Source organism: Dipodomys spectabilis, unplaced genomic scaffold (assembly GCF_019054845.1).
Source record: "Dipodomys spectabilis isolate Male_0828 unplaced genomic scaffold, ASM1905484v1 ptg000032l, whole genome shotgun sequence".
Lineage (NCBI taxonomy): Eukaryota > Metazoa > Chordata > Mammalia > Rodentia > Heteromyidae > Dipodomys > Dipodomys spectabilis.
Window position 1 is genome coordinate 24,519,994 of NW_024870709.1, and position 15,166 is coordinate 24,535,159.

At 37.5% G+C, this 15,166-nt stretch overlaps 1 protein-coding gene across 1 annotated transcript in view; it reads left to right on the forward strand.

Moving 5' to 3' along the window:
• The window catches only part of Adgrg7 (adhesion G protein-coupled receptor G7), a 33,589-nt gene extending 31,519 nt beyond the window's left edge, over positions 1-2,070 (forward strand). The window contains exon 16 of the mRNA XM_042676754.1: positions 1,810-2,070. Within this exon, the coding sequence (XP_042532688.1) occupies positions 1,810-2,070 (261 nt within the window). The remainder of the gene's footprint in view (positions 1-1,809) is intronic.
• The last annotated feature ends 13,096 nt before the right edge of the window (positions 2,071-15,166 follow it).

Below are 15,166 nucleotides of genomic sequence, written 5' to 3' on the forward strand. Positions count from 1 at the left end.
TCAGCGGTAGAGTGCTTGCCTTGCATGCATGAGGCCCTGGGTTCGATTCCTCAGCACCACATAAGCAAAAAGAAAAAAGCCGGAAGTGGCACTGTGGCTCAAGAGCTAGCCTTGAGCTGAAGAGCTGAGAGACAGCGCCCAGGCCCAGAGTTCAGGCCCCACGACCGGACTCCAAAAAAAAAAAAAAAAAAAGAAAAGAAAATGAACATGTATTTGCCACTAAATTTGAAACACAAAGCAGCTCTTTACTGTGATGTCCTGAACAATCAGGATGGCCAATAATCATTTCTGTCTCAGGAAATCTGTGTCCCCAAACACATTCCTTGAGCCACAGCTTTTCTTCTGATAGGATACATACATGTTACTTGTTGGCTAAAAGTCAAGTTACTATTCCTGTTTATGATTTTTTTTGTTTTTGTTTTTGCTTATGTGGTGCTGAGGAATTGAACCCAGGACTTCATGATGAAAGGCAAGCACTTTACCACTGAGCCAACTTCCCAGCCCTTATTCCTGTTTATGATTGGAGAACTGCTCCTATTTCTTGGCAATACATATTTATATTATTAGTGGGAATATCAGAGTATTAGGATTATGTTATCATAGCACCAGGAACTTCTACATTTATTCTAAAAAAAAAATCCTGATAGAGTTTGGGGCACCATAGATGACAATATGGGAGGTATGGATTGCTATTTATTTATTTTTAAATATGCTTTCTTAGAAATAATTTAATACAAGAATGTGGGAGAATACTGCAGTTTTCATGTATTATTTTCCCAGCTGTCCTCCAATGATAATATATGATGTATCTGTGTATTGTCATAAATCAAGAAATTGACATTGGTACAATATCAACAACTTGGCTATAGATGATAATTGATGCTTTATTTTTACAAAAGATGTTAGTAAACTAAGAAGTTTATTAAATTATAATACACTTATTGATATCTTTCCATTACAGTTTCAAACAAGAGGTAGTACCATATATTGGATAATGCAGAGGACTCAAAAGCCAAAAATCTAAGAATTCAATTCCAAATATTTTTGACAGTTCTGGGGCTTGAACTCAGGGCCTGGGCACTGTCTCTGAGCTTCTTTTGCTCAAGGCTAGTATTCTACTACTTGAGCCACAGTGCCATTTCCGGCTTTTTCTGTTTATGTGGTATTGAGGAATCGAACCCAGGGCTTCATGCATGTTAGGCAAGCATTCTACCACTAAACCACATTTCCAGCCCCCAAATTTTATTGATTATTGGTTGGATAATTTCTTAAGCAAATTACCCAATTTATCTGAACTTTGGTTTTCTTATCTGTAACATGGAGATGTTAAGGTTTATTATACAGAGTTGATATGAAAATTAGAGAAGTCAATGAAAGGGTTTAATGAGACACAAGGGTCTGGCAACAATAGGACTTCAACAAGGGACCGTTTTTATTTAAAATGACTATTACTCAGCTTTTGATTAATCAATTTTGCATGCACACACATCCTGTCTTCCCAGGTAAAGTACAAAAAGGCAGTGAAGAGTTTTGTGGTTAAGTGCATCGCATTTGTAGTTAGATTACTAAATCAAGTAGGATAAACAGAGCTGATGGCAGTGAAGGAGAACGAGATACTGAAGAGCAGTGCCTAGGAGAACATGGAAGATTCTAGATTCTAGAAAATGAGCTAAGTTACACAGCTAGCAAGTAGAAAGCCATATCTGGGGACAGCTGCGCAAGATGAAAAGGATGAGGGCAGAGTGAAATCAAATGTCTTCCCTCACTATGCACGGTCTCACTAACAACGGACGCTTATTCTATCCTCAGGGACTGCAAATTTTTATCCTTTACACGATTAGAACAAAGATCTTCCAGAATGAAGCTTCAAAAGCATTGAAGTCGTTGTCATCATCCTTTGGGAGAATGAAGCCACTACCTTCAATGACTCCGCTCAGGCTGCGTGTAAGGATGTATAATATGCTCAGGTCTCTCCCAAATCTATACGAGCATTTTAGACTTCTAGAGTCATCTCTAACTACAGAGGAAACCACTCTCACTAAAAGTGACCAAACAAACTCAAGCGTGTAGAGAACAAAAAGTGTTTACCAAATGGGGATCTTCTTTTTGTCCAAACTCATGTGCATTTTATCTGTTTTCTTCCTTTATTTCCTAATCTTCCCAAATGTAATTTCTCTGTTTAAGAATTGAATAACGTCTGTGATTTGCTATTATTAAGAATAATGGATTTGGGGGGCTGGAAAGGTGGCTCAGTGGTAGAGTGCTTGCCTTGCATGCATGAGGCCCTGGGTTCCATTCCTCAGCACCACATAAACAGAAAAGGCTGGAAGTGGCACTGTGGCTCAAGTGGTAGAGCGCTCGCCTTGAGCTGAAGAGCTGAGGGACAGCGCCCAGGCCCAGAGTTCAAGCCCCACAATGGGAAAATAAAATAAAATAAAATAATGGATTTGGTAGTTTCGGAAGGGTATTTAATAGAGTCTTACCTGGATGAGGTTCAGAATTACAAAGTATATCCAAGACAACTATTGCTCTTTATAGGATTAGGTGTTTGTAATATAGGTTGGCAAAATACAGTTTCTGTAATAGATCATTTTGTAATTTACTAAAAGAGATATAAGGAGAAAAATTTGCCCTCTAGAATAAAATGATTCCTGATGAAATATAGAGTTAGAGTTGCTTGTATTTATCTTCTGGCTTGGATTTATATTTTCAATAAAAGTTCCAGTTTAACTTCTAGAAACAGATTCTGGTTTGTTTTGTTTTGTTTGTTTTTAAGTGTGTTTTATGACCACTGGGATCAATTCTGTAAGAAACTGGCAGTGAGACATATTAGTTAGTTGTTAATACTTCTAGACAATTCCTTCTCGTTTTGTGAAAATATGTCTGACCTTTTATTGATGAAGTGTCACTAAGAACCAAACTGAAAAGGGGGGCTGGGAAGGTGGCTCAGTGGTAGAGCACTTGCCTTGCATGCATGAGGCCCTGGGTTCAATTCCCCAGCACTACATAAGCAAAAAGAAAAAAGCCAGAAGTGGCACTGTGGCTCAAGTGGTAGAGCGCTAGCCTTGAGCTGAAGAGTTGAGGGACAGTGCCCAGGCCCAGAGTTCAGGCCCCACTACAGGACCCCCGCACCAAAAAAAACCCAAAAAAACCTGAAAAGTCAGTCATAATCACCAGGATGTTTTTCAGAAGTTCTACACGCTCAAAGAATTTCAAGCACTTGACTTACGAATAGCTTCCTAAATAGAAAATGACTCCACTGGGGTGAGACACATTCATACTGGATTTAAGAGATATAGTCTTTGAAATGCTGCTTTCTTTTATCCTCCTCTTTTTTTTTTTTGTCATAAGCTAGGCAGCTGCTGTGAGAAAGGAACTAATACATGCCATATCAATTAAAAATCTAACAAAAGCCACGCGAGCTTGGCATCTCCTTCTTACCGCTCCATAAAGAACAGGTATTCTTATGGAAATAGTTTGAAGTGATTGTTCAATTCCTACAGCAGTCAAGATGAACCTATTTAATCTTTAGTATAAATGAGGCCTTATGAAAGAATTAAAATATGTTAGAGGGAAGAGAAGAAAGAAGCAAAGCATTCATGAAGAACAGTGAGTTGGGTGGTGTTACTGTTCTATCCCTAGATAGGGGCCAGACACAGGGGAAATGATGGGATGTGATTAACCTAAAATTCACACGCATGTGAAAATAGATCTTAAGTCAGGGACACTGTATATGTGGAAAAGAAAAATCACTAAGGAGCCATATTCAGCCTGAGAGTGGAATATTCTTTGCGTTTCTCAGCAAACCAAACGTCCATATGACAGTTCTATAATGGCTGTCCTCTAAATGTGCAAGCCCATATACAATTGTAGGGAGGATCTCAGGCACAAAGTAATGTCCTACTACTTATCTTGAGATCCTACCAGAAGGAAATCATTCCTTTGGTTTGAACCTTTATCTCATACCCAATAGTCAGCAATCTTTTAGATTAGTAATAGAAATTCAACTCAAAATAGGTTAAAGGTTTTCAAACAGTATTTACTGACTCAATTAATGGTCCAAGGACCAAGTTGGTTTAAGGTAAAGTTACTCCATTCTAGTTTGCTTGAACCAGTCTCGTGCTTGTTGTCCTTAGTCTCAATAATTTTAAGTGTCCTGGTTTGGAATACAAAATTCATGGTGATGATCAGTGTATCAGCATTCTTTCTATCTATTTCTGAAGACTCTGTGTATTTCTGTCATTATTTTCAAATTGGGCTAAAGTAGTTAAAAATTGCTACTGGTATTTCCCAACACTGCATACTTAAGATCTAGCAGGAAGAGAGTCCTCTTTTTCTCAGTATCCAGATCTCACTAGAATTATTCTAATTGTGGGTATTAGAAATAAAACAGAAAGCACAGCAAGTATCTAAGAGAGAGGAAGTTTAAAGCAGATAATTGGTTTCATAAAGCTCAGAGACATTGAAACCCAGAGCTCAGCAAAATGGGAGAGTTAATTACCTCTTTTAGATTACAGAGATAAAGTAAGGATAATTTCAAGATCAGGTGCTGGACCCAAGGAAAAGCAACTTACTAGAAAGAGAAAAAAATACCCAACTTCGTGCCCTGCATTTGTCAATTGGCTTCATCCAATCAGAAACCCTCAGAGCCATGAGTCTGTGGAGCTCAAGAGGTCCTGTGGGAGGGTGGGGAAGAGGGGGGGAGGAGGAAAAAAAGAAGGGGGGAGGGGGGATATAAGGGTACAGAACTGGTGTAAGCCCACAAGCACTGTCTTAGGAAATTTTAGTCCAACCTGGATCAGGCATCCACTGTAAAAAGGCAATATGGAGATGACTTGGAGGACAGGATATTGCAAAGTGGAATGTAGACTAAGGAAGGTATGCTGGAAACAAAATGATAAGGGTGGGGGCTGGGAAGGTGGCTCAGTGGTAGAGCCCTTGCCTTGCATGCATGAGGCCCTGGGTTCCATTCCTCAGCACCACATAAGCAAAAAAAGAAAAAAACCGGAAGTGGTGCTGTGGCTCAAGTGGTAGAGCGCTAGCCTTGAGCTGAGGAGCTGAGGGACAGCACCCAGACCCAGAGTTCAGGCCCCATGACCGGACCCCCCCCTCCAAAAAAATAAAAAATGATAAGGGTTTTCTGCTATATACCCTGACAAATACAAATACCCACTGGGAAGCGAATCACTTTAATTTTGATGATTTGATCAGGGTTTGATTGAGGTTAGGAATGAGAGCAAGAAAGTAGTGCTTTGGAAATCAAGAAGTAAGAACAGTAGGTAAGAGAGGTGGAAGGGTGACTTACTTAAAGACAGAAAGCTGCAGAAAAAGGAGACTCCAGGCACTTCAGAATTGTTTTTCATGATATTGTATGTGGTCAGAGCTCACTTCCCATATTTTCTGATTTATTTTGTGTGAGAATAGTACCCTATTACCTTTCTGGCTTCTGCACCACAGGCAGTTATCTAGGAACAAAGCTTTCAGACCTTTGGATTTCCTTGGCTGGCTCTTAACTGATGGGTCAGAGTTCACTGTTCAATTGCCAGTCTGGATTGTTTTTCTTCTACCTTTCCTATCATGAAGTTTGCTGCCTCCCCCACTCCCATCAGTAACAAAAGGAAAATTGTTCTTGAACTTGTTGCTATCAGCGTGGTATTGCATCATGCAGAAAAACTTGGTATTCTTTGCAAATATTTGGGATATCTGGGTGAAAAGTACCAATACCATTAATGTAATCCTCCTCAAATGAGGTCCAAGACAGAAAGCAGGATAAACTTCCTCAAAGTAGCATATAGATAGAATCTTTAATTAAAAAAAACAACAACTAAAATTGATATTGAAAGAGAGTAAAATGTTATTGCTAGAGGCTGAGCAGTAGAAGAAAAGGGGAATTATGTGTCAAAGGTTACAAACTTTCAGCTATAAGATGAATAAATTCTGGAGCCCTAACACAAAGAAGCTTGGTGATTACAGTTGACTATATTTATATTTAAAATTGGCTAACTATAGATCTCAAGTGTTCTCAACATATTCCCACAAACACACACACACACAGAGCTTACTGTGTGAGGTGATGGATATGATTTTAGCTTGTTTGTGGTAATCACCTCTCAATGTATATCAATTATATGCCTTAAGTGTAGGTAAATTTTGGCTTGTGTACCTTAATAGAATTGTGGAAAAATAATCTTTAAAAGCCATATTTTTAAAGAGTTAAATTCATAATTCCTTAACCCACTACTATTGTCTATTTTCCATATTCTTTACACTTTATCTGAACACATAGGAATTCTGTGTAACTTTAATTGCAGTAAATATTTTGCTCTAACTTTCACTCTCTTACCTATTCAGTCCCCATAATAGTAATAATTTCAAAAGAAATTAGAAAGGCTAAAAAAGAAAGGCTAATTTGTTTCCCATTATATATTTAGGTCACCTCAGTGTTTAATATTGTGGATATTTGATAAAGTAATATATTATTTATGTCATATAAATTCTCAGGAATTCAATAAATGTGTTAAAGGGTATAAACATTTGTTCAGACTCCTAGTATATATTAGGATTTTTGACTTGAAAACACTACAGTAATGTATATCACCAACATTTAGAGTACTACAAACATTTTTGTATATAATCATTTATTTTGTAACTGGCTGGCTAGTCATACCATTTGTCCATTTGTCAATTAAGCAAATCTTATTTTTACATATATTTGTGTATGTTCTTTTAATAAATATAACAGTTAAAAAGCTAAGTTCCTTTAATCTATTAACTATTACATTTGGAGAAAATAGTATTCTTCTAGTTTATTGTTTTCTTTTTTGGCAAATGGTCATATTAGATTTGAATCAAATGTCCAAAATGCTTATAGAACATTGGCATATTCCTCACATAGATTATTTAGTGACAGGTAAATACTAAATGCTGCTAAAAGGACCATGCATTTGTAATATAATCTACCTCCAACCCTTCATGATACCATACCATTGGTTGGAGTTCCTTTAACATATGTTCTCTGAAAAGATTACAGTCAAAAGAAAAAATATTTTCTGCTTCATGCCTAGTCACTTTTTTCTTTAAAAAGGAAAGAGTAAATCTTGGAGTTTTATTAATTAGCAAAAAGAAAAACCTTCAAGAAGTTGAAAGTAATATGACTTATACATCATCCACATTACTTCATTTTTTTTATAAATCACCCGTTATAATGTACTTGAGAAACATTGCCGAAAAACTTAAGAAGACAGGACAAAGGAAAAATAAAAAAGCAGCAGAAGGGATGAAGCTAGGGATGAGATTAGCACCCAAGAAATGTGGTCATCTAATATTTTTACACAGAGGCCATATGTTGTTATGTCTGTTTGCTAAGTATGGGTCACAAATTAGTCTGGAAACTTCTTAACACTCATCATAAAAAAAAATCTCTTAACAATTGAATATTACCCAAAATTGTCTTTGGGAAAGCATAGATACTCTAACATTATGTTTAATTAGCATTAATGTTTTTCTTATTTTTGCAAATATCTACATAGGTATATTACTAAGTGGGAAAGCAAACTATTTTGAATGACCCATGAGGGAAAGATAGGGTCATTTAGCACAGGTTACATTCATTTGTGCCAATTTGCCAAGCACACTAAAAAGTTATTTGTAATTGGTGTTATTCCAAATGACATGATGTATACACAAAGGTAAGTAGTGTACCACTAGAACGTTGGATCACTGAATTGTGTTTTGCTTGTTTGTTTTTATCTGTTTATTTACTATATGTTTTCCTCAATGTAGCCTATGAGTTAGTTTTCTTTTTATCTGTTTGCTTCGTAAAGCTAACAGATACCTCTCTTCCTTTCCTTTTTTTTTTTTGGGTCGGTCTTGGGGCCTGAACTCTGGGCCTGGGTGCTGTCCCTCAACTCTTCAGTTCAAGGCTAGGGGTCTACCACTTGAGTTACAGCACCACTTCCAGCTTTTTCTGCTTATGTGGTGTTGAGGAATAGAACCTAGGGCTTCATGCATGCAAGGCAAGTACTCTACCACTGAGCCACCTTCCCAGCCTCTTTCTTTACTTTTAAACATAACTTTTATGATAAATAATTTACATAAAATGAAATTCATGCATTTTACGGATACAAGTAGATTTAAAAAATTTTTTTACAAGTGTATATATACCTGTGACTCCATTGCTATAACAAGATTAGGAATATTTCTATATATAAAAAAGAATGTTTCTCCAAGTACTGGTAGCTCACACCTGCAATCCTAGCTACTGAAGAGGCTGAGATCTGAGGATCATGGTTCAAAGCCAGCCCAGGCAGAAAAGCCTGTGAGACTCTTATTTCCATGTAAGCACCCAAAAAGCTGGAAGTGGAGCTGTTGCTCAAATAGAACATTAGCCTTGAGAAAAAAATCTCAGGGACAGTGCCCTTGCTCTGAGTTCAAGCCCCAGGACCAGCACATACACGCATACACACATGGAAGAAAAGATATTTCTAGGATATCATAACATTCTCTCATCCTTTTTCCAACTTAAATCCTTGCTTATGGAACCAGAGGCATGAGTGAAAATAAAATAAATCTTTCTTCCATTCTCAGACCCAGACAACCATTATTGTTTGCTTTTTGAATTCTTGATACTACTTCTGCCTGCTATTCTAGAATATTACATGGATGGAAACATACAATATGTATTCTTTGAAATGTAGCTTATCTCACTCTGGCTAATTGTTTTAGATTCATCTATGTTTTTGTGTGTCTCAGTGGTTAACTTTATTTTTTATTGTATTTAATTGTTAGTATATACTAGAATTGGTAAATTAACTTGTCGATTGGCATTTATTTGCTTGCTTTTAGTTTAGTTTTTAGTTTTGTTTTTTTTTAGCTCATTCTTGAGCAAGTCTGTGTGTGGACATATTTTCTTTTCTCTTGAAGTATCTTACAAAATGACTGGATCATAGAGTAATTGTATATTTATCTTTATAAGAAACTGCCAAGAGTTTTTGTATAGTGAGTTGTACCATTTTATATGCCCTATAGCAATATAGTTTGGGGTTACATTTTGAAGTCCTGATTTGTGAATTATTTCAGATAGTGGAAAATGGCTATACGTCATTTTTTTTTGGGGGGGGGGGGGTCCAGTCGTGGGCCTGGGCGCTGTTCCTCAGCTCTTCAGCTCAAGGCTACCACTCTACCACTTGAGCCACAGCGCCACTTCCGGCTTTTTTTTCTGCTTATGTGGTGCTGAGGAATCGAACCCAGGGCCTCAAGCATGCAAGGCAAGTGCTCTACCACTGAGCCACCTTCCCAGCCCCCTATAAGTCATTTTTGTAAATAGTTTGAGAGAGGATTATTTGTCTGAAAAAAAACTCACTTAAAATGTGAGCTCTTCAACAGAGAAAAAATGCAAAGCAGATTGGTATGACCTAATGTTATCTCTTATACATTTTCCCCAAGGAACAAGTACAACTCTTATCTGTAGTTTCCTTCCACTAGAGATTTGGTATACGTGGAAATATGAATGACCTTTACAATTAGTTGAACTTTGATATAATCTACTATGAAACTATGACAAAATAAGAACTGAGACTTTTAGATCTTTTCAATAACAAAAAAATACTGCTTTTCTGGCCCAGTAAACTTTAGGCAATAGTAGGAAGCATTTGGAATTTGGTTCCTGCTAGTTATGTATCTTAGGGCAAGACAACTTGCTTTTCTGGGATTGGAGTAAGAGTCTTTTTTTGGGGGGAGGGGGGTCCGGTCGTGGGGCCTGAACATTGGGCCTGGGTGCTGTCCCTCAGCTCTTCAGCTCAAGGCTAGTGCTCTACCACTTGAGCCACAGCACCACTTCCGGCTTTTTTCTTTTTGCTTATGTGGTGCTGAGAAATCGAACCCAGGGCCTCATGCATGCAAGGCAAGCACTCTACCACTGAGCCACCTTCCCAGCCCCCAGTATGAGCCTTTTTTAAAATAAAGAAACAGGAAGGTCTAGGTGAACTCTAAATTTCTTACAATCTCTAAAATGTTATGACTCTAAATGTGGCTGAAAACACTTGGAAATTATTTTTAAATAACTTTTGATGACTTTTAAATTATTTTTTAAATTACTTTTTAGAGATTTCTCTCAGAACACATTCTTGCACAATTTGTGAGAATGTATGGACTATAGTGTATCAGAAAAGTTTATTGGAACTTGATGAAAGGGAGGGGGATTCTGAGTCTTTGAAGCCAAGGGTTTAAAAAATTAAAAAAAAAAAAAACCACAAGTAGGTTATTCAAGTTGTTTGCAACATACATTTTGTAATGAAATGTGAGAAATTAATAAAGAATTTTTTCACAAAAAAAGAAAAGTTTATTGGAGATTCAGTACTTAGCATTTTAATTGGGAACGAGTCATAGCTAGTATTTGGTAAGTTCTAGGCCCCTGAAAAGAAAAGCAAATGTTCAACAAAAATCATTACGTATACAAGCACTTTATAGACACAGTACACTATTTCTATTAAAGAAGGAGGGGCTTGAACACTATCCCTGAGCTGAGCTTTTTTTTTTGTTCTACTACTTAAGCCACAGATCCCCTTTTGGATATGTGTGTGTGTGTGTGTGTGTGTGTGTGTGTGTGTGTGTGTGTGTTTAACTGGAGATAAAAGTCTCATAGACTTTCTTGCCCAGGTTGCCTTTGAATTACAATCCTCAGGTCTTAGCCTCCTGAGTACTTAGGATTAAAGCCATAAGCCACTAATGCCTGACAGGAGGGGAATACTCTTAAAATCCAGTTTTCCCAACATTAACCAGAAGCTGCTGTTGATAATGATTTTCTGCACAATAAGAACTTTTTGAAATTCAAGTTTCACACTCAAAATGTTTTTAGATGGGACTATATGTGTATATTTTCTTTTAATTGTTCTATGTTCTTTTTCTTGAAAATAAAACATTAGTAGGTCTGTGTTTACATGCTCAGGGTTTTTTTCCTCTGCTACTCCAGAGGTTAATTATTAGTTCAGAGGGCACTTTAGATATTGATGAATAATGCCACACTACCCTTTTGTTTGTATCAATTTATGCTCCTGAAACAGTGTTCCAATGTGATCTGGCATACTTTTTTTTTTTTTTACAAAGCATCATGACATTTAAATTTGTCTCAAATTTGTGAAAATATGATCTCCTTGTGGTTTTCTATTGTGTCTTTTGGAGCTGCTCTGCATGGAAATGGCTTGACAATATCCTATTGAATTACACATTAATATGGAATGACTAAAAGCAAGATCATTGGCATAAATATTGTATTAGAACTGTAAGTGCTCCAAGCGCTCAGTGTTTGGTTTTTGTCTCAGACATACATGGAGTCTAGCCATTAGCTTACTTAAAAGAACTGACCAAAGCTTCTCTTGGGCAAATTAAAAAAAAAAAAAATTGTGTCATTTGTTTTCATTTGCTAGACCTGCCATAACAGACCACTTCAGACTGGGTGGCTTAACAGAAATCTATTTTCTCATTGTCCTGGGGGCTGAGAAGCCCAAGGTCAAAGTGTTTATTTATGGGTTGGATTCTTCTGAGGGTTTCCTCGGATAGCTTTCTCAGAGGGCTTACAGATAGCTACCTGCTCACTGTGTCCTTACCTGCTTTCATGCTTGTTGTCTCCTCCTGGCATTGCTCAGTGTATCCTTATCGCTTCCTTTTATATGGATACTGGTAATATTGGATTATGGGTCACTGCAATGGTCTCACTCTACCTCTATCACCCCCAGAGAGGCCAAATCTGAGGTACTGGGAATGAGAACTTCAACATGTGAATTTGGGAGGGATTATGAATTAGTCCCTAATAGTATTACTCCTTCAATCCAAATCCTTGTAATTTAAAAACTCAGAGGTGTCTTAGTTTTGTCTCTAAGAGACAAAAATGAAGAAAAGAAAATGATTCCATATTAGAGATAAAATCCTATCTACTCCATTTGTCTGGAAGCTTTCTTCTGAAGTTGTAGAAGCTTTTCATTCAATAATAAATACCAAATATCCATTCAGGGATGAAGAAAGTTTTTTTTTTGTTTTCAAAGGGCCATTTGGATATTTCTAACATTATTTGTGGGTTATAAAACTATCAAAACAGGCAGATGGTGTGAGGGCAGCAGACAAGAGCCTTCAAGAAGCTTGTGTCCGTCCCATCATGGACCAAATGATTTTTCTCAGTCTTTAAACAGCCTGAGGGCCCATTTCCTATCCCTGGGACATTCACCTGCCTTTGAGATTCTAGGAGGGGCCAACGTCTAGGAATTTAAAAAATTAGGAATAAATATCCTCAAGGAAGAATTTCTATGAAAAGAGGCTGGGCATATAACCTCATGTAATGCAAAAACATTTTAGCTGTTCTAAGAAATTCCTTCAGATTTTAGCCCTTTACATTTGTGGAATTCTAGACACAAATACTTTCAGAGAAGAATAGGTAACTAAACTAATTGACTGTCTTGAAACTGCAGTTGAACTCTTAAACCTTTGTTGAAAGTCAGGATTGTGAAACCTCCTATCTCTCCTTGCTATAGCCTGAGCCAAAGGTATTTCCTTATACTGCTACTCCTTCCTTTACATATTCCCTGGCATGCATATTACCAGTAAGTAATTTTTTTTTTCTGATTCAATTATTCAGGACACAGGAAAGAAGGCTGGAGGAGTCCTAAAATCCAATTTACCTTTATCAAAGTTCAGAAACTTTCTCAGATCTATTTAACAAAAAGGGCAAGATGTTTTCTGACTAGCAAAACTCTTAGAACAATATTCTTAATGGCATGTTTGATGCTTATCCTCAATAAATATGATCATAAGTGCTTAGTAAGTAATAATCATATGGTAGCTTTTCAGGCCTCATACGAGAAAACAGCAGTAATTAAAATCATTCTACATACATGGGAGGAACCATGTTTTTGATCTGGGTGGGTAACTGGTTCAATTTAGTTTATCACTGTAGTGTTATCTCCTGCATATACTGGAGACTAGGTAGTGAGATCTGTGTCACAAGCTGTGGGCAATTGACAGAAATAGAACCTATTTCAACTGTTCACACATGGTAATCAATGCTTGATGCTAGGAGCAATAGAGAGGATATAACCACAGCCCCCACCTTAGATGAACTAGACACACACAGAAAGACAAAGAAATCTACAGAGCTACAGAGTAATCACATAAGTTCTCACAGGAACTAAATACCTACTTTGTCAGGCCCCAAAGGTAGGGTTTTACTGCAGTTTTCATGGTCTTCACTAGGACTACAAAACTTACCATTTGCCCAGCCCTACTGGGCCTACATACTCAGGAGTCTGAGATCTGAAGATTGCAGTTCAAAGCAGCGCAGGTAGGAAAGTCTGTGAGACTCTTATTTCCAAAAACCTACTTAGAAAAGGTGAGAAGTGAAGTTGTGGCTCAAGTGGTACAGCACTAGCCTCGAGCAGAAGCTCAGGAACAGTGCCCAAGCCCTTAGTGCAAGCTCCAGGGCCCCCTTTCCCCCCCCCCCCAAAAAAAAGATACTAGCCATTCCTCCTTGCACTAAAAAGACTACACTAATACTCAATAAATGGTTGACATTATCTTTTGAGCTAATTATATACATTCAGTAATCTACACATCAGTGCAAAACCAGGAGAAACTGTTGTATAAGAGAAATATGTAAAAATGTTGCTCATAACAACACATGGCAGCAAAGTAAATCCATAGAAGAAAGCATTTAAAAATCTTATAGTATACTCAATCAAATGAGTATTATTCAGGTATGAAAATACATAAACACCAGCAACATGCAGCAACATACATCTATAACTCTTATCTTACTAATGTATTGTTGAATATATTACCTATCAGAAAACAAATAGTATAATATCTGTAAAATATCTACAAAAGAGTAAAAGTGAATAATATTGGTAGTAGAACTATAGGCAGGATTAAAAAAACATAAATAAAGCTTAACCACAAAATCCAAAGGAGTCATTGAGGTCATGTGGGTGAAAGATCCATAGGATGACATCATTTGTTAATTCTGTTCGAATCTTTGAGTTCAGTGGTAAATCCTACTTGTTCATTATGTTCTTAAATTAATTTTAATTTGTACAGAGCCAGAAAGAAAACTAATGGACATTTTCATGGATAAATTAAGGTTAAACTGAAACTAGAAAATGGTACATAGTTTGTTTATTAAGATGTTAACATCTGAGTTGAATGATTGACTCCCACCCTGTTTTCTCAGGTACATACCAGGCAAGCCACCAAAGATAAGTGCAGACTGCCTGACACAGGCAGGACAATTGGACCCGAGCCTGTTTTAAACATTTCATTGTGGAATAAGGCTGTGAGGCCAAGTTGTGAGGTCAGGAAAGGGTTAAGAGGCTGGAAGACTAAAAGCTGTATCCTGTGAATGTCAGTTTAGGCAGATGTAGAGCTGTTTGAACATCAAAAAGTTGGAGACCCCAGAAAAGGGAAAACTTATCCTAGTCTCTGCCTGCACAGGCAGTCACCCCTTTTCCCCGTACTAAACTCAAGTAACCTGTTCTCCTTGCTTAGACTCTGTAAAAACCTTGATTCCAAACTCTGCCCCCCCCCCCTGCATTTCCATACCCAGGGAAAGGTCTGTGTCCCTCACTGTTGTCTCAATAAACAGTCCTCACCTGTGGAAGATCGAGTTGGGCCTGTTTCTTTCCTTTCTCCTCCATTTTCTTAACAAGTGTAGTATTACAAAACCAGATGGCTTTATGTGATCACCTGTTTATGCTCTCCTAGGACATTTAAAGATCACCTGAAAAACCTAGGCTTCATGTGCAATCATAGCACTGAAAACCTATTTCCAGCTGAATAGAAGGCAGAATATTTTTACATACATATGTGTGTGTGTGCATGTGCATATATAACTATATGCCTGGGGTATGCCTAACTGTTGGATAGATGCACTTTCTGAAGACATGCCAGTTGAGCATCTGACCTGTTGCTTTATCTCTCCTGCGTCTGCTTTAACCTGGGGGAATCACCACAAGCTCATCTCTCAGTTTCCTCAGGGGTAGCTGGGAATAAGTTTTTAACCTTGAGACTGAATCGTGAGGTAATAATTACAACATACAGAACTTCAAGCTGCTTTTAGTCTACAAGCCCTGGCCTCCACAGATGCCTCGCTAGGCTAGCGTGCAGTCCACATCTAACAGGAACCAGG